Here is a 25686-nt window from a genome sequence, read left to right as displayed (position 1 = left end):
ATGTTTCCACAAAAATTATTTTCCATCTCATATCATTCCACTGGGAAAATTGTCCCAGGTGTGAAATCAATTTTTTTTTACTCTGCTAATATTGCCTGATCGACCTCTACGTATTAGCATCAGCTGAGTTTTGCCATGTTTGTGTTTGGGTCTTTTCTCAGGCTGTTTTGCGTTTGTCAGAGGTGCTATCAGGTAAAGAATCTAACATTTGCCACGAGGTTTATCGGTGGGTGGGGGAGTTCGAAGGAGAAACATTTCAATTGACAACTTTTTTTTTTTTAGGAGAAGCCACGGACTAGAATTTTCCCCTCCAATAATCAGCCCTTCCACCTTTTTCTCGGTCAAACTTTTCAGTTTCCAGGTGTGTTGGGGGGAAGTTCGGCACGACCTCCAGCAGTGGTTCTGTTCTCCAAAGGGAGGGAGGGGGAAAAAAAAAAAAAGAGTAACTCTCTCCGTCCCTCCTGGTAAACGCCCTGTCTCTCGATGCCGGCGGAGGGGAGGAAGGGTGGAAAGGAGACAGGAGATTCTAGTTCCCAGCTCGGGGCGCTGCGATACAGCTCGGCCTTCGGAGTCCCCCTTGCAGGGGTCCCTTTGCAATGCAGCTCCTGTAGTTGGGAGTAGAGAGACACACAGACACAAGTAGTTTACATTGTTGGGTGAGTTTTGCCACAACTCCCTCTGCCTTGGCCTTAAACACACCGTAACTGGATTTTCTATTTTTTCCCCCACTATATATATATATATAAATCAGTGTTTCACTGAAGCTCCTCAGCCACTTCTTCCCCTTCCCCATCCCCCCACCCCCCTTTTTTTTTTCTTTTTGCTTTGTTGATTTCTGTTTTCTCCACGGACCTCTGGCATGAGTTAACCACCAGATATGGACACCAAACATTTCCTGCCGCTGGGTGAGTTGGCCGGGGGGGTCCTTCTCCGTTTGGGACGGCGAGGGTGAATTGCGGGTCGGGGGGTGGGGGAGACTGGGGGTGGGGAGGGGAGATGCCCAGGGACCCAGGCGTCCCGCCGCCCCAAGGGGAGCCCGGATCGCGGGGAAGGGGAGCTCTAACGCCGCCTTACCCACCGAGCGGGCCCAGGCAGCTCCAAAACGTTGCCAGCCGGGTGGGAATCTCTGACAATGTCTTCATTTCCTTAGATATGTGCGTGTGTTTGTGTGCCCTTGTGTGTGTGTGTGTGTGGGGGGGGGGTTGTGAGCATTTGGGGCTTTGGAGGGGCTTGAGGTCAACGCGGGGGGTCAATCGTGTGGACCCCAATGGGGAGTGGATATTAAGAGTCACGTTGGAAATCTTGTTTCCTTTTTTTTTTAAAAAATGAAGAGAGCCAAACACATTCAGGGAAAAAAGCAAAACAAGACTCACGTTAATAGCAAAACTAAAAAAAAACAACCACCCAACCCCTCCCCTAAAGCAAGGCAGCAAACAAACAGACACCCGAAGCAGCTAGCTGGGATCGAGATTGGAAAAAGCTCGGATCCTCGGTCTCCCCCTCCAAAGTGGCATTTTGGAGAGTGGCTCCCGAGTCCCCACCCCCGGTTCTGAGCACCCACACCGAACTTTGTCAATAAAAGTGGCCTTCGACTTGGATCAAAGGTTTATGGCTTATAAACCGGCCCTTTTGAATTGTAAAAGAGAAGTCTTGGAGTGACAACTGAATCAAGGTTATTGGGTGCTCCCCTTCCTGAACTACAGTTCCCGGACTTATAGGAGCTGCTGACTTTTTTTCTTCCTGGGCTGGAGGGTTCTTATTTATACGTGATTTTATTTTACGAGCGGGTGGGGAAGGGTTGATTTGGTTATGCATGTTGATTTTCAACCCTCCTTTCCTTTTTCCACCATCCCATGCCGGATTTTGTTCATCATTAGCAGGATCGTTCCCTCCTCGGCTCAGCTTTCCCTTCTTTCTCAGTCTTTTTATTTTTTTATTATTATTATTATTGCCTTCCCAAATGTGGTGTTTTGTGGCAAGAAGCCTGGCAGAGATCAATGTGAGTGATAGGGTTAAAGGTGATAGGTGTATGCATTTGTGGCCAAGTATTGCTTTTAAACCTAAGGGGCACAAGCTTCTTCTCCAGGCCAGAGAGCTGCTTGGATCCACCTGATGACCAAGGTTGGGATGTTGGGAGTTTGTTCTTTTCTTCTCTGAATTTCACACAGCTGGGCTAGTGCTTCATCTATGGGAACCAAGCATGGAGTTTTCTCATGTCCTAGCTTCCGCAAAAGCGTTATGTAGCCTTCTGGCCAAAGCTGGGGCTTGGTTACTAGCAAAGACTGGCAAACTAGCTTTTGGGGCAACTACGCACATGCACAAAGCTCTGTTAAAATAACAGAGTACTAACTTGGATCAGCAAAAGCCAGGAAATTCAAAGCCAAAGCTGCTCCCCGAATCGAACTAGCCTTCCACCTCCCTTAGTGATTGACTTGGGTCACTACGTGGCTACGCCTTCAGCCATGGGATCACTAGCTGCATAGGTCAGTCCCCAGAACTCCGCTGAGTAATGAGTAGGGAGCATCTGAAACCAGGTCTGGGCTGCGTTTCCTAATCTGTCTATTAACACCAGACTCTTGCTAAAGAAAACAACAGAAATGGTAAACTAACCAGAAAACAAGCTCTTCTAATGTGGTATGGATGAACTGGAAAACAAAAGCAGAACTCAAAACTTCAGCTGAGGGTGAAATTAAAAACAAACTGAAATTGCAGCACCACATGGCCCCAGCACTTTGGCTTGAGTTTTCTGCTGAGATTGTTGCATGGGGCAGAGGGGTGCACGACAGCGGATGACATCTTGGATTCTGGATGGGATACGGTGCTCGTAAAGTGGACGTGATTTTATTGTGACGGGTTATTGATTTTTGTGTGGGGGGCCAGATGGACCGCCTGCCCCAAGAGCTCCAGGCTGAGCGGGTGAGCGGAGTAGTAGAAGATTTAGCTGAAGGATAAGCGTAGCAGCAAAGCTGGATGCAGTCTCAATCCACAGCCATCTCATCAGTTCCCCCCTCCCTTCCCCCCCAAAAACCTTTGCAAAATAAAATCTAGTTTTCCTGGCAGGACCAAAAGCATCTTGGAACCCCAGACAACTAAGGTTTCTCTTTGCTTCACTGTTCAACTAAAGCCCTTCTGAGCATGTGTGTGCCAGTGGGGGTGGTGGAGGAAGGAATTTATAAATGAATGATGGAAAGAATATTAATTTGAGGAGGGAAGATCGTAGCCAGCCTGACAAGCTGAATGAGGGATTTCTGCCCGATGTAAATTAAAACATCTGATTAATAATGAAGCTCCTGGCTCTGCCCTCCCACCCCCATCATGAAAAATTGTGTGTGTGTGTGTGTGTGGGGGGGGGTTGTTTGTTAAAGGAACAGCTGCCTTAAGAGGAAAGCTTTCCTCTACCAGAGGAAAGTGCGAATGCCATCAAAACATTTGAAAACTGAGTGGTGAAGAAAAGAAAAATTGATCATCAAAGCAAGAGAAGTTCATAGGGGGGAACTTGTCTTCAACCTTTCTTGACCCAAACAAGCTTCCAAAACTTTCTCCATGAGATATTTTGGGTAAAATTAGGGTGATAGGAGGGTTTAAAAGCCTCATATTCCTCCAATCGGGGTTGAATTTTGAGCCCGGCCTTCAGACTGCAGGGAGAGTCCATCTGTCGTCCTAGGAGGTAACAAACTTGGGGTCCGGAAGAAGGGAGGGCTGACTTAGAACTGGTCCTGTCTAGGATCTCCCTGGTCCTCTCAAGGCTTATAGGCAAGGGCCGGAGGAAACTTTCAGGTTTTCATCGGCGCTCACAAAATATCACCTCTTGCTGAATGTTTTTCATTTTACATAGAAACAAAAAAACAAAATGAGAGAGAGGAGGGAACAGGCCTTTTTTCATAGCAGATGGCTTGGGAAATTCCTACCATGGTCCAGTATTCAGCTTTATCTTTCTGCTTTGTAGAATAGGGGCCCTAGGCCGTAATTTTACAGTTCTGGCCCCTTTCTCTTACCCTCTCCCTCCATTCCCCACAGATGGAAAATGGAGAATAAGTACCTGAGGGATATCTTTGTTGGGTCAGAATAGGTGTTCTTCATCTTGTTCCTTTCTTCCCCCTCTCCCCCCTCCCACCGCCACCCTACCCTTTAACTTGAAATTGGAATTAGATCTGGCCAGTTGGTTTATGGATCCAAGGAGAAGGACCAGGGAAATGAGAGGGGATGACATCCATGGCCTTGTTTTTTAACCACTGTAGCCTCGACGGTGCAGACCAGCTTGGCCTCCCAGGAGGATCACAGCTGGGGTAAGAATTCATGGCTTTGGCTGTGGCAATTTCTAAATGATACCTTTTGCACTCAAAAACCCTCCATGTATTTGTAATCAGCTCCCCCTCCCTCCCCCCACCCCATCTTCCTGCCATCCCCTTTCTCCTCAGTACCTTGCCTCTGAAAAGATGGCTTCGTTAGAGCTGTATGCGTGGGACAGGTGCTTTTGTTTAACAGGAGACAGGAGCATTTAAGCTGTAGAAGAATGGGTGGCTGAGACTTTTCTCCAGGGTATCGGAGTCAGTCGGTTCAGCTGAGAGGAGTCTTTTGGGGAGGGGAAGAGGCTGGTATATGCGTATGTATTTGTGTCTGTTCGGAAATTGCCCCTCTCTGCCCAAACGCTGTTCTCAGAGTGGTAAAGAGAAGGTTCTTGACAGGATCTCTGGAGACCAGAAGAGATGAATTGAACAAATGCATTGGCCTCTGTCAAGCCAAAAGGACTGAGTAATTTTGAGCCTCTTAAAAAAAATTGAGTCAATTGTAGTGCTCAGAAGAGTGAGGAAACTAATGGAGCTGTCTGAGGACAGGCGGTGGAGTTTACAGGCAGTGTGCTAACTTTTCGCACTGCTAATGCAATTTAATCTTGACCTCCTGCATCCTCCTCTCCTTCCCCCCTGCTCCCCTGCCTGCCAGCAGGCAGGACTCTGGACTGAGCAGAAATATCCAGTGCCTTGCAATTCCATCAGTAGTTTTGGCCCCCAAAGTACAGGTCCGTTGGAATCAGGAAGGAGACTCCCGGCTCTGATTTCTTAAAGCTGGAGTCCTGGGCCGAAGTCCTAACTGAACTCTGCTGGAGGTTGAAGCTAGTGTGGAGGTACATAAAACTGCTACTTCACTAAGCTCTTTTGTCAACAAAGTGTAATCCCTTCTAGGGAAGGCTCAGAGAGGGCCTATGTGCCCAGTTCCTAGTCTATTCAAGATGTTTCCTGGCCTATTGGCACTCAGCAGCCCGATCCTGGCTATAAGAACCCTGAGCTGCAGGGCACTCTCCTTCTCTGAAACTACTCCTCAGTTAAAATGAAAGTCTTTGAGGAGAAATTGGTGTCCCATTGGTGTCCCACCCTCCTAAAAACTGACAGTTTTTTTTAAAAAACGAAATCTCCTTAAAATTCTAAACTATAGTTGAATTTTTGGGTAAAATGGGGTGATCGGGAAGGGCAGAGAAAGCAGCGAGTTGCTCCCACTTTTCTTTTAAGGAGTCAGCGGCAAGTCCCTTCAATTCCAGGCAAACAGCAGCACGGATAAACAGGACAAAATTTGCCGCTGGCAGCTTGGAAGGCTGAAACCAGACCAAGGGGGTTTTAAGGATTCATAACTCCAAGACCCAAATTAAAGCAAGTTCTTGAACCTTCCAAAGGGCAGGGGATGCTAAGGCAAAGAGGATTACTGGTCTGACAGCACAATTTATTGAACAGCCTGGACTTATTTATTACTTGGAGGTTTGTTTTTGTAAACACTGGGGGAGGGAGGAGAAGGCACACTTGGGGCAGTTCTTCTACCAGAAGGGGTGCCTGAGCTGGGGTAAAAAAAAACCCCAAAGCAGTCACAGATTAGGCATCCTGTCTGTGAATCTGTAGACTGCTGCGATCTTGCCCCTGGGCCAGGTCTGGGCTTTGGGATGGTGGCCCGAGCAGGGGGAAGCTAAGGGTTGGCAGGCTAGACCCCACCCAAGTGTCTGCAGAGATATGAGTTCAAATTCCCAGCCCTGGTTGCGATGGGAGGGGAGAGAGGGGCGGGAAATGGATCTGTGGCGTCATGTCAATCCTCACGGGATTTGTTTGCCCAGAAACCATGGCCTTCTTGGCAAGCCCCGGTTTAGCAAAGCACATGCCCGGGCTAGCCAGGGAGCTTGCAGGTGAGAACACAAGGATGGGGAGGGAGAGCTTGCCCACAGGACTTCAGGCAATACATTCACTTAGGAAGGGTGCAGCGCCAGCCCTTCCCATCCATTCTTTGGCCCCCAAACCAGCTGCCGGGAGGTGCCCGCTGACCCTGAGATGGGTTTGTAGGACAGCCCCTAGCGTGGCCCCATGTCTGTCTCTTGTTCCCATCTGGGCAACACCATCTTGATGGTCAGCTAGGCTAGTCATGGGCTGGCCGTATCCTTCAGGCATCATTCTGGTTAGCTTTTTCTCCAACCCGGGCCAGTTCAAGACATTTTGGCACTCTAGGGAAAAGGAAGAGCTGCAGAATCCATCTGCGGTATCTGAGTGCTTTCTGTATTGTACTAAGCACTTGGAGGGTAAACCATGAAGTGAAAAAGAGAAAACGGACATCCTTAATGGATCAGTTTACCTGTACCCCTAGTTTACATGTACAGGTGAGCCAGTCCTATAGTGCCTTCAGTCTACAGACCAGTGTCTTTGCATTATCTCCAGCCTCCTTTCTCCTTCCCCACCCCTTGCCCTTCTCCTTTTTGAATAATTTAGCCAGTTCCCCTGCCCCTGGACTCCTCTCTGCTGTAGTCCTTGGTTCTTTCCCATCATTAACATCATCTGGCCAGGGCTAGAAGTAGGGGCAGTCTTCAGGGGTTCCCTAGCCCCTTGGAGGTGGGGAAGGAGGTGCTGGAAACACAGGACAGGGGTGAATCCAAGATCGACTGGCAGAGGAGAGATTCGCCTGTCTAAAAGTAGGCTTAGATAAGCTTTAAATTTAACCACAACATCGGGAGTGATCAGAAAGCCGCCCGTGGTGTTCAGTTTTAATTGTTTGTGTCAGGACTTGCCACATCTCATTACCTTTTGAGGCCAAAGCAGAAGGCTACCTTTAAATGCAGAGCTGAGCTCTGACACTTGCTGTGCTGGGAGATTCTTCTACGTTTTCCCTGCTGCCAACCTCCTCAGTCCTCACTTCACGGTGAGAGAAAAGGTTGTAGCTATGGAGGAGAAGGGAAAAGAGGTGAGGGGAATTGGTCTTTCTGCGGTCTTTTTGCTTTGTGGGTCACCTCCTATGGTTCAAAGCTAGTGAATGGTGAGTAAAGGTGCAGATGAGATTTCCTGGCTGCCCCTGGCCCCATTTTGATGAAGTTGGATGATGAGGGATATGGATCAATGTTTGTTAATGGAGTGGAGATATCTGGGAATAGGCCTCCTGACCCCCATTTCTTTTTAATAGAGGTGCCTTACCTGATGGTAACCCTCATTCCCTTAAATGCGGGACAGGGAAGACTTGGTAGGGAAATCTAAGTTACGATTCCACTTGGTTACTGGTGTTTCCATGGGAACCCATCACTGGCAGAGCCAGGAAACCTCCAGGAGCAGACTTGTGGTGATAAGGATTTCTTTCCATGGGGGTGACAGCTTCAAGCAGTTGGGATTATTGCTTTGTGAACTGAGAGGCCTGCCACAGGCTTTCCCTGGGTGTTTACTTCCTGGGATTTTTCTGTGGGCTTCAGAGATTTTAAAAAAAATGTGGTTGGTGGGATTTGAGGCCCATAAAGTGGTAATAGAGTTTCTGTCTAAGTGTTACTCTCCCCGCCTTTCCCTTTGAAGAGTTAAAATGGAAGATCTGGGGGAGGAGAACCCAAATCCTGGGCCCCTTGAGAGGGGATTACTCCTGTGTCTCCCTTCCTTTTTGGTCTCAGTGAATCCACTGCTTGTTTTTCTTTCTGTCAGAAGAGCAGCATTACATTTTATCTGGGTTAGTCTGATCACCTGCCTCTCAGAGCTCTGTTTTGTTTTTTTTTATTTAAGTGATTGCTATGTGCCAGGCACTGTATTAAGCACTGGGGCAGATACAAGCTAATCAGGTTGGACACAGTCCATGTCCCACATGGGGCTCACAGTCTTAATCCCCCATTTGACAGAGGGGGGAACTGAGGCCCAAAGAAGTTGTGTCTTGCCCAAGGTTATACAGCAAACAAGTGATTCCCACGCCTGGGCCTCGCTGTTCTGTGTCCCTGGGTTTCACAGTATGGCAGAAAGAGAAATTCCCAAGATGTCTTTGAAAAGCTTGGCCACTCTGCCCCCAAACAAACACATGACACCAACTAGAGGTTTAGACCACTGGATCTCTGTCAGACAGAATGGGTTGAGCAGGAGGGGACTCTCCGGTTATACTAGGCAGATTATGCAAAGAATTTGGGTCTAAAAATATAATTTGACCTTTATTTTCCACATATTTCAGGTATCCAAATATGTTTCTGGTGTAGTCCCATCGTTTGTGTTCTGGGCTTTGAGGGGTTGGGGCAGATCATGGGGATTTATATAGTGGTACATTGTTGGTGTTAGCGTAAGCATCAGTTTCTTCAGGTGTAGTTCTCCCTTTTATATGAGAGGTCTCTGATCCAAAATGCTCACTGAGGAGTGCCTGGGAGCTGATTCTACTGTTCACTACATACCCCAACCAGCCACTCTGGGGTAGTGTGGCTTTGATGACAATAATAGTCGTTGTGCTATTAAGTGCTTAGTATGTGCCAAACACTGTACTAAAGCACAGGGGTAGATACAGGGTAATCAAGTTGGACACAGTCCCTGTCCCACATGGGGCTCACAGTCTAAGTAGAAGGGTAGATAGGTACTGAGTCCCCATTTTACAGATGAGGAAACTGAGAACCAGAGAAGTTATGTATCTGGCCCAAGATCTCACAGCAGACAAGTGGTGGAGTCAGGATTAGAACCCAGGTCCCCTACTCCCAGCCCTGTGTTCTTTCCATTAGGCCAAACTGCTTCAGTTCAGTGTGGGAGTCAGAGCTGAAGAGTGTGGGGCCCTGAGATTTCTCAGTTAGTGGGGTATGAGACTTCTTGGGCGTTTGGTGTAGTTCTCAGTTGCAGCAGGTCCTGGATGCCTCGTCTGGCTGCTGATGTATGCCCACTGAAGTGTGTAGTGTCCCGTTGTCCTAAACATCAACACAGTCAATGTATGGACCTTTGCCCTCCAGTGATTAGTTCCTTTCTCCCAGACTGACTCAGTCTCTCCCCAGGTTTCCTTTCCACTTCTCAGAGAGAACCAGTGGCTGACACTAAAGCAAGTCGTCTTAGTGACGCTGTTTTGGTTAAAAATCCCATTACGATTTGGTTGCTCAGTCCAAGGGAGGTGGGAGGGAGGAGAGGGAGACAAGACAAGCTCTGCCTGCCTACAACCCTGCCCATGCAAGGTATGGGGGAGAGGGTGGTGGTTGTGGGGGTGGGGGAGAGGGTGTGTGTGTGTGTGTGTGTGTGTGTGTGTGTGTGTGTGTGTGTGTGTGTGTGTGTGTGTGAGAGAGACAGTGAAATTGCACCCTAGAGTTATAAAGCAATTGTCTAGCTCAGCAGCCGAGTGAACATGAAATGGTGCAGAAAGCAACTAAATAAAATTGGCTAAGGCAGATGCATGAAAATAATGAGATATATCTATACCTATATATATATCTGTATATACATACGTATATAGATGCATCTAAATATATAGAGCTACCCATATACATAATGCAGATACTTATGATTAGATTATTCAGTATATGTGAGTCTGTGCATAATGAATAAATTTGGGAATTGTTTCTTCTAGGCCTCTTGAAATGTAAGTTGGTTGTGTGTGTGCGCACATTTGTGTCTTTCCTTTCCACCCCATCCCATTTAACATACAATTTCACAAAATACACTGAGTGGGAGGGCCTCTGTTCTGTGTCTGACTTGTTTTCCTGGAAGCTTTCCCTTCCTGCCTTCAGAATTCAGTTTCTGCTCCGCTCATATGTTCACAGACCATCCACTGCTTCTTCCTTTCTTGCCTGTTGAGGCCACAGCCCAGGACAGACCCGCTGGGAGCCAGGGGGTAGGGTTCCCAGCTCCATAGCAGGGTCAGCCTGGATGCTGGACCAAGGTTTGGGTTGCCCCTGGACAGCAGGCAGAAATGCTTGTATTTAAAACTGATCAACGTCCAGAGGCAACTGTGTGACTAATGTGGCAATTCATTGACTTTAAATGCCATTCAGGATGCTCTGATTTTTAGCTGGTCTTTCTCCCTTCTGGTAAAAGATACAGCACCTGGGCACCTTTATGGATGATATTTTTGTTTCAGGTGTCCAGTCACAATCTGCCTCAGCTTCTGGTGGTGAATTCCATAGTTTGGAGGGACCTGAGAGGGAAATGAAACGTCTCTATAGCAAGTGTGGGAGTCAGAGGCCACCCTGGAGGAAAAAAAAAGTTCTAAATGATGTCAGTTTGGTACATTGCCTACACAGTGTAATTCATGTGACATCACATATGCCCAGGTGTCTGGTCTCCACAAGTGCTACACTAATAGTAGTAATAATGATAATATATATTGTTGCCCTCTTGGTGCAGTTTTCCATACTTTGTGCAGCATGCCTTACTAGATTCTTGGAAAGTATAGAAGAAAGAAGTGACACATTCCTTGTCAACAAGGAGCTTACACTTTAGTGGGGAGGACCAACACAGTTTTAATATTGGTGCTATTTGTTAAGCGCTAACTGTGTGCTAGGCACAGTACTAAGCAATGGGGTAGATAGCAAATAATCGGGTTGGACACAGTCCCTGTCCCACATAGGGATGATAGTCTTAATCCCCGTTTTACAGATGAGGTAACTGAGGCACGGAGAAGTGAAGTGATTTGCTTGTGGTCACACAGCAGACAGTGGTGGAGGTGGAATTAGAACCCAGGCCCTTCTGACTCCCAGGCCTGTGCTTTATCCACTATTCTCAAAAAATATAGAGTGGTCAAAATAAGTAATTGAATTAGATAAATATATACATATTCATCATGGTCCATCCAAGTAGTCACTGTCAGACCAACAAAATGGTTTTAGGCCTCTTATCAAAGCTGCCTAGGGAATGAATAGGGTAAGGGAGGGAGAGGAGAAATGTGTCCTTGTTTCACTGAAGGAAGGTGTTCCCTCAGCCATTTCATGACATCTCTGCTCAGCACAACTAAAGGTGGCCGTTTTGGCAGTCCCATCAGTCAGGCCCAAATTAAGGCAAGACAGTATTGCTTTGGTAGTTCATCAAATCAGACTGGGCTTTTTGGAGGACGAATGTTTTTGGGCCTGTCCCAGTTCCTCTTGTCGCCAGCACTGAACTAGGGCACTGGGTCTTGCATCTGATCCTCTGAGTAGAGAATTATGGGATCTTGGCTCGTAAGAGAGCTGTCATATTAGGAATGTGTTTACCACATTATGTAATATATAATATATAATAAAACTTTGTTTTTAGGGGTCTTGGTGAGTCCTGAGTGTGGTCAGGGGTGGTCAGTTGGTGGTCAGTCAGTGGTCAGTCCACCCCCATTTCCCTCATAGAGCAAAGTTCATTTTAGAATGAAGCCCATTATCTCTTCCCTCTGTACATTTAGTACAGTGCTCTGCAAGCAGTAAGTGCTCAGAAAATACCACTGATGGATTGGTGATGCAACCAGATGAAGCGAAGCTCCACTTTGCTCCCTCTTCCAGCACATCTCTATCTCTTTTCCCCCACCCCCTTTTTTCTTAATAATAGTAATAATAATAATGGCATTTATTAAGTGCTTACTATGTGCAAAGCACTGTTCTAAGCGCTGGAGAGGTTACAAGGTGATCAGGTTGTTCCACAGGGGGCTCACAGTCTTAATCCCCATTTTACAGATGAGGTAACTGAGGCACAGAGAAGTTAAGTGACTTGCCCAAAATCACACAGCTGACAGTTGGTGTAGCTGGGATTTGAACCCCTGACCTCTGACTCCAAAGCCCGGGCTCTTTCCACTGAGCCACGCAGCTGTTTCCCAATTAGCACCATGTTAAGCTTCACACCTGCAGGGACTTACTCTTTTTGCCAGGCCTGGAGCTTCTGGAACACCTGCTCAATGCCTCACATCCTCAACCCTAGTTAGGTCTCTGAGTCTCTAGCTGGGGTTTGATGTTTCACTCATTAGAGTAGGAGTTTCCCCCAGGAGTGTCATACCAGGCTAGTCTTACCACCCAGAGCCCCTTAGGTGAGGGTAAAGTTGCATCCTGGAGCCCCAGCCAACTTCCTTCTTTGCAGTCACACCATAAACTCCTTTTGGCAGCAGTAGGGGTGGTTACTGAAGCCCCTGGGAGGTGCTGCCCTAAGGGGTGCTGAAGATTTCACCCTCTTTCACTCCGCTTCCTGGGCCAGGCTTTTGGCTGTGAGATTGGAGAGATGTTGCCACTTTCCCTGCACAGACAGACAGAGGGGTCTGTCAGGACCATTGGGGCCTGGCTAACAGCCATTGCCAGTTCCCCCCTTTTAGACTGTGAGCCCACTGTTGGGTAGGGACTGTCTCTATATGTTGCCAACTTGTACTTCCCAAGCGCTTAGTACAGTGCTCTGTGCACAGTAAGCGCTTAATAAATACGATTGATGTTGATGATGATGATGCTGGACGGCTTCCTTGTCACCAGTTCGCCTGCAGTTACCCCGGGTCGGGCCCGTGGGCTCTTCTTGGGTTGGTGTTGGTACGTTTCAATGATCTAATAATAATTATTATGGCATTTGTTAAGAGCTTACTGTGTGCAAGGCATTGTACTCAGCATTGGGGTGGATACAAGCAAATCGGGTTGGACACAGTCCCTGTCCCTGTAGGGCTCACAGTCTCAACCCCCATTTTATAAATGAGGTAGCTGAGGCACAGATAGGTGAAGTGACTTGTCCAAGGTCCCACAACAGACGAGTGGAGGAGCTAGGATTAGAACCTATGACCTTCTGATTTGCTCTCTGAAGTCAGGGAAGAGGAAGGCCTTCTCCAGGCGGCTCCTAGAAAAGAATCAGATCCGCACGGAGTTGTCAAAGCACAACCCTCCCCAGGCCAGGTTTTTCTATGTCTTGGAGCTTCTACCAGTGGATTTTGAGTTTGTTGGGTAGGAGCCCAGGTTTAGGAATTGTGGTAGGGGCGGGGCTGAAGACACCAACCAGCCTCCCAAGTGCTTCTCAAGAAGCAGCCTGGCCTAGTGGATATAGCAACAGCTTGGGAATCCGAAGGATCCGGGTGTTAATCTGGACTCCGCTGCTTGTCCACTAGGTGACCTTGGACTAGTCACTTAACTTCTCTGTGTCTGTAACTTCATCTGTAAAATGGGGATAGACTGGGAGTCTTATTTGTGACCCGGACTGTGTCCAACCTGATCAACCTGTATCTACCACAGTGCTTAGTAGAGTGTCTGGCACATAGTAAGCACAATAACAAGTACCATTAAAAGAAAAAGAGGTGAGACCATGCCTCCCCTCCCCCAACAACAGGCCGATTGTATGCAGCCTGCTCCAGCAGGGTACCCTTTCCATAGTCACTGATGTAAAACTCATGGACTAGAGAAGGGTTGGCGAGTGGTGAGCCACGAGGCCGTCTCCTCTCAGTGCCTCTTGGCAGTGAGAGAGAGCTGTTGTCTCCCCAGAGAGCTCCTGCCCATTGTTCTTTCTCCATCCCATCAGTGAGTCTCTTCCAGGATGCTTTGTCACAGGCTCTTGGGAGTCTCTAAAAAGGATGGGGGCTTATAACATTCATTCATTCAATCATATTTATTGAGCGCTTAGTGTGTGCAGCGCACTGTGCTAAGCGCTTAGCACTGTACTAAGCGCTTATAATAAGGACTTACAGTGTACCAAGCCCTAGGCGCTAAACACTGAAGTAGATACAAGATAATCAGAAGAGACTTTGTTTCCACCCATGTTGGGGTGGATACAGCTGCCTCCCTCCCCAGGCTTGGTAATTATCCTGTTCCCCTTGCCGCCATGGGGCTGAATGGATCAATGGGGACATTCTCCCACCCCGGAAGAACCTTCATCCTGCAAGCCAGAAATCAGGGAATGACGGGGGTTAGGAGAGCCTCTCCTTCTTTCGGAGTTTTGCCTGCCATAGCCCTTCTGCCTTTGGTCTGAACCCACTCTACTTGCCTCTCCTTTGGGGATGGGCTGGGGAAGTCTGAGCTGACTCTTCCCCAGGAGGATTAAGCCTGTCTTTCAGGGGAGCCCTCCCTCTGTGGGACCCGCCAGGAACCCATTGCTCACTTTCATGTTTGTTTGCATTCCAAAGCTGTGTAAAATGCAGTCTCAGGTTGCCTGCTTCCCCGCTTTATTACACCTTCCCCTCCAGCAGCCCCAGCCCAAGGGAGCTGCTTCTTCCTCCTTCCCCTCTCACCTTCCCCATCCCCTCTCCCTCAACCCAAGCCCAGGCAACCAATGCAGAGTCCACTGGCTTTGTAAAGGATGCTCCCAGTTACTGCCTAATGTCTAAGACTCTCAGATCCACCCTGACCAAAGGTGGCAGGGCCCATGGAGACTATCTTCCTTTCTTTAACACAGGCTCTGCCTTTCCTCCCCCACATCCTTCTCCATTAAATAAAGATGTTTTAGGCTTACATCAAGCAGTGTCCTCTTCATGCAGAGTGGTGGGCAATAAAGACCAGACGGAGATTAAATAAATAAATCTCAAGAAAACTGCAGCTTTGCCCAGAGTAGCCTGAAGCAGTGGGCCCCTTTCTATTCTGAGCTGATGCCTCCCCAGTTGCCCCTCCATCTTCCTTTCCCTCCTCCACAGCTCCAGGAATTCCTTCTCCCACCATCCCTGCAGGTGTGTGGGTGCTAAGACCAGGATTCGTATGAGGAGCTGGGCAGGGGAGGAAGGATCACCATAAATGGGTCCTGAAACCACAGGGTTTTCCCATAATGGCAGTTCACCTGTCCAATTTCAAAGCAGTTCAGATGAGAGCAGAAAGAAAACAGCTAGGACCCTCATTGTCCAACCCCCATCCCCTCTGATATCTTCCCCCGGTCCCACGTCCCTTACCACCATGCCCCTCTGCAAGACAGCCCCCAATTGAGCCCTCCGGATTTATTTTACTGCACCATTCAGGTCAGTTTTAAAGGAGGTAAGGGACAAGTTAGGCCTGTTTTAAAGTGGTAAGGGGCAACTCCGGGATAGAGATTTCTTCTGGTGGGAGCACAGTTCCCACTACCCGGTCCCCTTTTTATCTCCTTTGGCCAACCTTCCTGTCACTTACTTATTTCAAAGTGTCAGTCCCAATATTTAGGATGGATTCTACCCCTGCCTCAGCCTAGCTCAACTTCAGAGAGCTAAACCAGATCACCAGAACCATTGTTTGTAAATTTATGGAGACCTCCTATAAACACTCCAGTTCAAAGGAGGGGACCTGTGAAAAGAATTCACTTGGGATAGTAATGAGGTTACTTATTTAACAGGGTTCTTCTGTCAGACCTCCGAGAAATTACTCAAAGGCTCAGGAACAAGGAAAAGCTGGAGGATGGTTGTGACTTGAAACATCAGCCTAATTGACCAGTTTAACCTGGGTATCAACATTTACTTAGGGCAGGGGTCGCTAAGCTTAAGGCAGGGATAACAAGGCCGAATGCAGGAAGAGCAAAAGGCATTTGGATGTTTGCTTAATTTTCAAGGGAGGAGGTTATTTGTCCTAATAATAGCCTATTGCTCCGGTACTTTCATTGCTGCATTTTCTCCCATATTCTGGCTCTGAAGAAAGTGGCAGCCTGTATTTGAAATCTGAATTGTGTCAGATTGGAAAAAGCCATAGGGCCCCTTTAGTATATGAAAATGTCATTACTAGCTTTATTGGAGCTGAGAAGGAAATGTGGCCAGTAACTCACAACAGCAGCACCCTGTTGTGAGGCCACAGTGATCCCGTATAATAATAATGACAATAATAGTGATGGTAGTTGTTAAGGATTTACATTATGCCAAACATTGAACCAAGAGTCAGGGTAGGTACAAAATAATCTGGCTGGTCACATTGGGCTCACTGTCTAAGTAGGATAGATAACAGGGATTGAATTCCCATTTTCTGGATGAGGAAATTGAGGCCGAGAGAAATCAAGTGACTTTCCCAAGCCCACACAGCAGGCAAGTGGTGGATACCCTCTAGATGCTAAGCATATTGTGGGCAGGGAATTTGTCTGTTACACTGTTATATTGTAGTCTTCCAAGCGTTTAGTACAGTGCTCTGCACTCTGTAAGTGCTCAATAAATGATTGATTGATTGATCCAGGATCAGAAACCAGGTCCTCTGACTCCCAGACCCAAAATTTCCCCACTAGGCTACACCTCAGGTCCGAAGAGGAGCTCTGAGAAGCAGTGACTAGAGGGTCTGCTTTCAGGTAGAAAGCTCTTATCTTTTAACAAGAAAAAAGGAAGCAGATCTGAGATTAAAGCTCACCCTCTCACCATATTGAGGAAGGGCTCGATCCTGGGGAGAGGGCCAGTGGCTGGAGGTTGTTGGGGGAGTTCTTATGATAGAGGGTTCTCGTGGAATCAAGAATTCCGACTAGTTCTTTGGGCCTTTTCACCAACCCCACACTCCCCTTCTCCCACTGTAATTCCTGCATCCTCACTCTTGGCCCAGCTACTTCTTTAGAATCAGTCAATGATATATTTTGAGCGCTTAGTTTGTGCAGAGCGCTGTGCTAAGCACTTGGGAGAGTGCAGTGCAGCAGGGTTGTATTGTAGAACTGGTTATAAAATGGAAGTTGGGAATGATTGACAACCCAGGATCATCTCTGCCATACCCTTTGACCATGACTAAGGACCCGACTAGGAAGGTGGTAGGAGGGGACGGATCACTTTTTACTGACCTGGCTTGGACATGGGCCAAACACTCCCTAATGCCACTGAACAGCTGTATCTGGGCAGGACTCTAGGGATTTTGAGGACTAGCTGGGGTTTAAAAACAAGTAAAAGAGCTGAGCATTAGGCAATCCTCTCTTCTTGCTCTGCTTTTCGTGAATTTTCTCTCAATGGCCAAAGAACCTTTGATTTTTGCAACCCTGGGAACTGCTTCTATCCACCCAGGAGAGTTTCCCTAAATCATCTACTCTACTCCGGTCAGTCAGGTTTGGCTCCTTGGTTTCAGAGATGTCGGGTGCCATTTTGAGCACCATCGCTGCCTTCCTTATCTCTTTGGAGAAAGCTTTCAATTTTGGATTTACCTTCAAGCTTTAGGGTCTAAGAGAAGCATTCTCCAAATTGGATCCCTCCCCTGATCTGTGATTAGCTGAAGTTATGTCAGAATTGTGTAATAATGATTGTAGTACTTACATGCCAAACTTATACTATGTGCTGAGGTAGAGACAAGATAACCAGGATCGACACAGTCAAAGTGGGAGGGAGAACAGGTATTTGATTCTCCATTTTACAATCGAGGAACTGAGGCACAGAGAAGTTCAGTGACATGCCCAAGATCCCACACCAGGCAATTGACACAGCTGGGATTGGAACTCAGGTCTTCTGACTCCCAGGTGTGTACTCTTTCCACTAGGCCATGTTGCTACCCTTAAACACTCTCATATGTGGGTTTAAGTTGACTGTGGGCTGATAGACATTGTTTCTGGCCCATAAAATCTCCCTCAGCCCTTCCCACACTTTCCAAGTCTGAAGAGATGAAGGATGATAAAGGAGATCCTCATAAGTCAAATGAAATACAGGATGGTGCTTCAGACCACATTTCCAATATTTTATTACAGAAGAAGTGGGAGAGTCTAGGTCTTCTGACATCGGTCTCACCTTCAAGGTTCTACAGGTTGGGGTTCTACTATTTCTGAAGACTCCGTGGCTTTAGAGCTCCCAGTCTTCCCTGTGGCACTGATATCTATTGAACCTGAAATTACGGATGGACGGAGACCCCGTTTCTTTCCTCCATTTCTGCTTTTGGATAGTAGAGGGAGATGCCTTCGTAGCTGAGTCACCTTCCACTAGGTGCCGTAAAAAAAACCTGCTTTTCCACTGACGGTAACTGACTTAGTCACTGGAACACACCTAGGTTAAGCTTTCTAGCTTCTCGTCAGCTGCCAGTGCAGTGTCAAGAGAGAGCCACGGAAGCCTCCTCATCCACAGCAGCGGAGGAGAGTTTGTCATCATGAACATATGCACCCAACAGAACCTGCATGAGGGTGGAAAAAGTGCAGGCCCGAACAGCCGGGAAATGTCTCCCTCAAGGGTGCTGCAACCCTATAGGATAGGACTTGGCCCCGTTTTTGGTGAATAAGGTGGCTTCCGTTCCCCCAACTTCTCTTCCCTCTATTTTTGTTCCCCCTTCTCTTCCCTCTGTCCTCCTTTCAGCTGCTCCCAAGCAATAGGAATGGGGGCTAGTAGAAAGAACATGGGCCTGGGAGTCAGAGGATGTGGGTTCTAAAGCCATCTCTGACACTTGTCTGCTGTGTGACCCTGGGCAAGTCACTTCACTTCTCTGAGTATCAGTAACCTCATCTGTAAAATGGGGATTAAGACTGTGAGCCCTGGGTGGGAGAGGGACTGTGTCGGACACAATTATCTACTGCAGCTCAATGAACAGTGCTTAACAAAGGGCACAGTTAGTGGGGGCTTTAACAAGCAGGATTTTCAAATAGATGCTCATGTTCTCCTTAGCTGGGGCTTCTCCTTTTATGTCTGAAGACTCCATGACAGGTGAGCCCTCTCTTCCTGGCCCATGTGAGAGAATTTACTTTTTCAGAGCCACACCTGACTTGCTCCTCCTGCGTCCAGTCTCTCTCCCCCTCAGTGCATCCCTTTGATTTGGAAGAGGTGACTGGCATACCCGTTCTGAACATTGCAGAACGTTTGGTTTTGTTCTCTGTCTCCCCCTTTTAGACTGTGAGCCCACTGTTGGGTAGGGACTGTCTCTATATGTTGCCAACTTGTACTTCCCAAGCGCTTAGTACAGTGCTCTGCACACAGTAAGCGCTCAATAAATACGATTGATTGATTGCAGTCACCTGGAATTCAGGTAGTGATAATAATAAAAGTTTTATTAATTTCTTACTGTGTATCAGACACAACACTAAGCACTGGGACAGATGTAAGGCGATCAGGTCGGGCACCGTCCCTGTACCACATGGAGTTCACAGCATAACAGTGAGGGGGAATGGGATCCCATCTCGTGGCTCAGTGAAAAGAGCACGAGCTTTGGAGTCAGAGGTCATGGGTTCAAATTCTGGCTCTGCCACTTGTCAGCTCTGTGACTTTGGGCAAGTCACTTAACTTCTCTGTGCCTGTTACCTCATCTGTAAAATGGAGATTAAGACTGTGAGCCCCCCATGGGACAACCTGATCACCTCGTAACCTCCCCAGCACTTAGAACAGTGCTTTGCATGTAGTAAGCGCTTAATAAATGCCATCATTATTATGATTATTTAGATTTACCAAATTTTTCCAGCATGCAAGCCAAACCTCACATCCTCTTTCATTCTGTACCCTTTACTTTCTTCCTCCAGAGTTTCCTTCTATCAAGGTTCTCTGTCAGGCTTTTGGGGGACATTGTGGGTTTGTGCATTTGAGAATGGTTTTATCCAAATTCTGCTCTCCTACTTTAGCTGATCTCGCTTGAAGTGGAGTTAGCGTTTCTGCTCATGACCTGCTTTAGGATCTTGAATGAGTAAGGAGAAAAATGAGAAAAGGTCTCAAGGTGGACATCTCCCGAGCAGCTCTCAAGAGGCAGCAGAACTGTCTGTGGGGGAAATTGGGGAAAATTCCCCTGTTTTCCAGGCTGAGGCTAAGCAAATTCCTAATGTCCTGGGGGCTCAGATTGCCTTACTGTAATATGGGATCAATTTTAATGAATTGGCCTCATGGAGGGGTGAAAGGGTAAAGCAGGTAGGAGGTGAATGACACTGAGACTTGGGACCTGAAGTCACCTCTGCAGCAGTATTGAGTTATAATCCTGTTGACTAAAGCAGCTTGAGGCAGCATGGCCTAGTGGAAAGAGCATGGGACTGAGAGTCAGAGGCCCTGGGTTCTAATGCTGACTCTATCGCTTGCTGTGTGAACTTGGGCAAGTGACTTCACTTCTCTATGCCTCAGTTACCTCATCTGTAAAATGGGGATTAAGACTGTATTTACCCCAGCACTCAGAACAGTGACTGGCACACAGTAAGTGCTTAACAAATACCATTAAAAAAAGCAAAACAAACAAAAAAACCCCTGTAATTGGTAATAGAGGAATGGCGTAGTAAGTAAGGCAGTCACCAACACCCATAGATAATCCCAAATCCTCACTCCAGGAATTGGTTCAGTTCCTCTCCCCGGGCTCCTCCTCAAGAGAGGATAAATCTTGTCTGTCTAGTGGTTAAATACTAGCTTTTGAAGTGAGCCCTGTGAAGGTGGTTAATTGTCTTTCAGCTTGTAATACCTCTCTGGATTAACAACTCTGAGTCCAAATGAAGAATGAAGGAATACAGAGCTGAGAAACTAGCAGTCCCTAAATGTAATTGTGCTGTCCTGTCTCGTCTGGGACACCTGCAGAAACGAACCCAGTGGGATAAGCGGAGATGCAGAGATGGGCAAGAGGGGAGAACAGTCAGTCTGATAGCAGGCTATCCAGCGGGATGGGTCTACCTGGACTCTTTGATTCTTTTTCATTTGAGGGTGTCCTGGGGAAAAAAACTGGGCTTGGTGAGGAGATCCACTTCCTTCTCTGGGAAGGCTAGTGGCGCTCCAGGTCTGTGGAGGGTAAAAGACATGTCAGGCCAATTAGCATCATGAAAGGGCTCTGTAAGGCTAGTGTTTGCTGAGATTTTGTGGTTGTCTCTTCCTCCCTAAAGGGCAGGGAAAAACTAGGATGGCTCCCTTGAAGCTGCTGAAGATTTTCACATGTATCTCATCAGTCTATGGTGCCGCAAATGGGAGTTTACCAGGGGCAGGGGATTAGATGGGGCGATCGACCCTTCTGGTTTTTTTTCTGGCATTTGGACGCCAAACCTGGTTATTCCTTTAGTACTTGAAGTGTATTAGCCTTTTCTGTGAGAAGCACAAAGAGCATAGGTCTGGGAATCAGAGGATGTGAATTTTAATCATGGCCCTTCCAGTTGCTGTGTTGCCTTCTCTGGGCCTCAGTTTCCTTATCTGTAAAATGGGGGTTCAATACCCATCTTCTCTCCTGTTTAAACTGTGAGTTTCATGTAGGACTGTGTCTGACCTGATTAACATATCTACACTAGTGCTTAAAACAGTGCTTGGTACATAGTAAGAATATAACAAATTTCATTATTGTTCTCATTATTAGAGTGGGGACTGAGGAAGGGAGAGGAATGGCACTCCTTACTCATCAGTCAATCCATGGCATTTATTGAGCATTTAACTGGGTGCAAAGCACAGTACTAAGTGCCTAGGGTAGTACAATACAACAGAGTTGGTAGATGCTTTCCCTGCCCTCAAGAAGCTTACTTGTGATTCTAGTGAGGACACAGAGAGGTTGTGAGACTTGCTGAAGGGCCTAGGCCATGTCAAGGCAGACGTTGCCAGAATTAGAACTCCCGGCCCCTGGGAGTTCATTCTGTGACCGGAGGCTTCCTGTCTTTCCCAATAGAGGCCTCCCAACCTAGGTTCATCCTGGAGAATAGAGAGCTGTGTTTGCTAATCTTCCAAAGTTCAGCATGTTTGCTGGATTGTGCTTTATGTGTCTAGAGATTTTTAAAACCTTGGGACATGGAGGTGATAGGTCAAATCTATCACCTTCTCAGCAATTTAGGAAAAATTACTTTTCTAATGAAGTAAGGGCCTGTGCCCTTCAATTGCTTAGGGTCTGGGAGGTGTTGGCAGCTGACTACTGCCCTCAAGTAATAATAATGATGGTATTGATTAAGCATTTATTACATGCCAAGCACTATGCGAAGTGATGGGGAAAGTATGAGATAATAAGATCAAACCCAATCCCTGCTCTCACAGGACTCATGGTCTTAGAGACCTGAGTTCTGATCCCGGCTCTGCCACTTGCCTGCTGTGTGACCGTGAGCCTAGCACTTAACTTCTCTGCGTCCCTGTTTCCTCAACTGTAAAATGGGAATTCAGTACCTGTTCTTCCTCCTACTTAGACTGTGAGCCCCATATGAATCAGGGACTATGTCCAACCTGATTAACTTGTATCTACTCCCATGCTTGACCCTCAACAAATACCAAAATAAAAAAGGTGAAATCTAACCATTGTGCAACCTCTTTATAATAAAGATTAGAACTCCAGACTATAAGACCGTTGTGGGCAGGGACCATGTCTACCAACTCAATTATATTGTACTCTCCTAAGTACTATGGGAAGCAGCATGGTCTAACATGATCTAGTGGATAGAGCACAGGCCTAGGAGTCAGAAGTACCCAGATTCTAATCTTGGCTCTGCCACTTGTCTGTTCTGTGACCTTGGCCAAGTCACTTAACTTCTCTGTGTCTGTTACCTCATCTGTAAATTGAGGATTAAGACTATGAGCCGCATGTGGGACGGGGACTATGTCCAATCTGATTAACTTGTAACTACCCCAGCACTTAGAACAGTGCTTGACTTATAGTAAGCTTAACAATACCATCATCATCATTATCCCAAGTGCCTAGTAAAGTGCTCTGAATGCAGTGCTCATTTAGTATGATTGATTGATTAGCTAGCATTCCCTGTCCCTTGCAAGATGTGAAAGACAATTTTGTCAGGGCCTCTTGTCTTTCAGACAGAGTTAGATCCTTCCCATCTACCCTGGCCCCTGAAAATAACCCCTCTAGCCCCATCTGTTTTTTGACCCAAGTGGGTCCACGTTCCAAAGCTCATGTTGGAAAAAGTTTTTCTGAGCCTTCCCCTGGGTTAACTGGCATTTGCTTTCTGCCTGATTATTCATGCCTGTCATCCCTCTGCCTCTTTTTGCAAGTATCTTTCTGTCTCTGTTATCTCTTTCCAATGTTCCGCCTGTTATCTACCTATTAGTCTTTTTTTCTGTCTGTTTCTTCCACTGCTCACCCAAAGGGCTTCCCCCAGATGTCTCTCTTACTTAAATCACAATGGAGAATCTGTTGTGTAACTGTCTCTATGATTCCTTTGTGGGTCTTTTTGCTGCATCCTCTCTGAAAACAGAAATGAGGACTGACAACAATTTAGATAAAGACCAAAGTCCACCCATAGGAATTGCAGCTGCAGGAGCAGCAGCGATGTCTGGCTGCCCCACACTGTACCTTCTCCTCTACCTCTGGGATTTTCACTCTGGATTCAAGTTAGTCAGGAGGGGAAGTCTGGATATGGGACACTAACCAGTGAATGGCAATCACACTTGAACCAAACCAATAATAAAACTAGGCCCTTGAGCTTGCTTCACAAGTAGCTCCAGATCAGCAGCAGGTCATACAGCTCATGATTGGTGTCTGAGATGGAATCTACCTACTTCTACCCTAGAGAGGTCAGAGACATTGAATTGGAGAAATAACCTTAGGAACTTGGTAATTATACCAGTTAGGAGTACTGGGTGAGAGCAGTTTTAGCCAGCTAAGGTCATAAACACATTCTCCTTTTTGGTCATGAGACCTTTGTTACTTTTCCCTCTAGGGATTAAAGTTCTATAATAGTAGCAGTAGTAGTAATTAATAGTAGTTACCTTCTCTTATGGTATTTAAGTGCTTACTATGTGCCTGGAACTGTACTGAGTGCTGGGGCAGATCCAAGCTCATCGGGTTGGACACAATCGCTGTTCCTTATAATAATAATAATAATAATAATAATAGCATTTAGTAAGTGCTTACTATGTGCAAAGCACTGTTCTAAGTGCTGGGGAGGTTACAAGGTGATCAGGTTGTCCCACAGGGGGCTCGCAGTCTTAATCCCCATTTTACAGATGAGGTAATTGAGGCAAAGAGAAGTAAAGTGACTTGCCCACTGTCACACAGCAGACAAGTTGTAGAGCTGTGATTAGAACCCAGGTCCTCTGACTCCTAGGCCCATGCTCTATCCACCAGGCCATCCCAGTCCCATGCTGGGATAGAGACAAGGTTGTCAGGTTGGACACAGTCCCTGTCCTGCATGGGGTTCACAGTATTAATCCCTGTTTTACAGATGAAGTAACTGAGGGACAGAGAAGTGAAGTGACTTCCTGAAGGTCACACAGCAGACAAGTAATGGAGCCAGCATTAAAACCCAGGTCCTTCTGTCTCCCAAGGCCTGTGCTCTGTGCATACTACGTGCCAAGCACTGTACTAATAAGCTCTAGGGTAATGCAAGATAACTGGACTGGACAGAGTCCCTGTCTCACATGGGGCTCTCAGAATAAGTGAGTGAGAGAACAGGTATTGAATCTCCATTTTTCAGTTGAGAAAATTGAGGCACAGAGAATCAATCATTTATTGAGTGCTTACTGAGTACAGATCACTAAGTGCTTGGGAGAATACAATCTAACACACATTCCTTGCCCACAGCAAGCTTACAGTCTAGAGTGGGAAATTGACATTAATATAAATACATTACAGATATGTACATAAGTACTGAGGGGCTGGGCGGGGAGATGAATAAAGAAAGCAAGTCAGGGCAATGTAGAAGGAAGTGGAAGAAAAGGAAAAGAGGGCTTAGACAGTGAAGGCCTCTTGGAGGAGATGTTGAAAGTGGGGAGAATAATTGTCTATTGGATATGAAGAGGGAGGACATTTCAGGCCAGAGACAGGACATGGGCGAGAGATCAATGGCGAGATAGACCAGATCGAGATGCAATGAGTAGGTTGGCATTAGAGGAGTGATGTATGAGGGGTGGGTTGGTAGGAGGTGAGGTGAGATAGGAGGGGACAAAGTGTTTGAGTGCTTTGAAGCCAATGATAAGGAGTTTCTGTTTGAAACAGAGGTGGATAGGCAGCCACTGGAGTTTCTTGAGTGGGTAAACACAGATTGAGTGTTTTTGTAGAAAAATGATCTGGAAAGCAAAGTGAAATATGGACTGGAGTGAGGAGAGACAGGAGGCAGGGAGGTCAGCAAGGAGGCTCATTCAGTAATCGAAGTGGAATGGGATAAGTGCTTGGATTCCTGTAGTAGCACTTTAGAGAAGAGAGGGCAAATTTTAGCAATGTTGTGAAGGTTGAACTAACAGGATTTAGTGGTAGATTATGTGGTTTGAGTGAGAGAGAGGAATCAAGAATAATGCCAAGATTACAGGCTTGTTGTGAGACAGGAAGGTTGGTGGTGCTGGAAAAGGTAAGGGAAGGGCAGAGTTTGGGTGGAAATATGAAGAATTCTGGTTTTGACATGTTAAGTTTGAGGTGTTGATGGGACGTCCAAGTAGAGGTGTCTTGAAGGCAGAAGGAGTTGCGAAACTGCAGAGAGGAAGAGGTATCAGTTCTGGAGAGGTGAATAGAGGTGGTAGTTGAAGCCATGTGAGTGAATGAGTTCTTCAAGGGAGTGGGCATAGATGGAGAATAAAAGGGGACCCAGAACCAAACCTTGAGGGATATCCACAGTTAGGGGGTGGGAGGCAGAGGAGGTGCCCATAAAAGAGACTGAGAATGAGCAGCTAGAGAGATGGGAGGAGAACCAGGAGAAAACAGTGTCAGTGAAGCCAAGGCTGGATAATGTTTCCAGGAGAAGGGGATGGTCGACAGTGTCCAAGGCAGCTGAGAGGTTAAGGAAGATTAGGATGAAGTTGAGGCCATTGGATTTGACTTGAAGTGATTTGCCCAAGGTCGCACAACAGGCCTGAGATGGAGTTGGGAGTACA

The 25686-nt window shown here is 46.9% G+C and overlaps 1 protein-coding gene across 1 annotated transcript in view; it reads left to right on the top strand.

The window, feature by feature from the left end:
- The first annotated feature begins 285 nt into the window (after window positions 1–285).
- The window catches only part of RXRA (retinoid X receptor alpha), a 292947-nt gene continuing 267546 nt past the window's right edge, over window positions 286–25686 (top strand). The window contains exons 1-2 of the mRNA XM_038745913.1: window positions 286–361; window positions 752–905. Of these exons, the coding sequence (XP_038601841.1) occupies window positions 878–905 (28 nt within the window). The 5' untranslated portion in view covers window positions 286–361; window positions 752–877. The remainder of the gene's footprint in view (window positions 362–751; window positions 906–25686) is intronic.

This window comes from Tachyglossus aculeatus, chromosome 4, assembly GCF_015852505.1.
Source record: "Tachyglossus aculeatus isolate mTacAcu1 chromosome 4, mTacAcu1.pri, whole genome shotgun sequence".
NCBI classification, from domain to species: Eukaryota; Metazoa; Chordata; class Mammalia; order Monotremata; family Tachyglossidae; genus Tachyglossus; species Tachyglossus aculeatus.
Note: the sequence above shows the minus strand (reverse complement) of the source record. Positions and strands in the feature narration are given on the sequence as shown.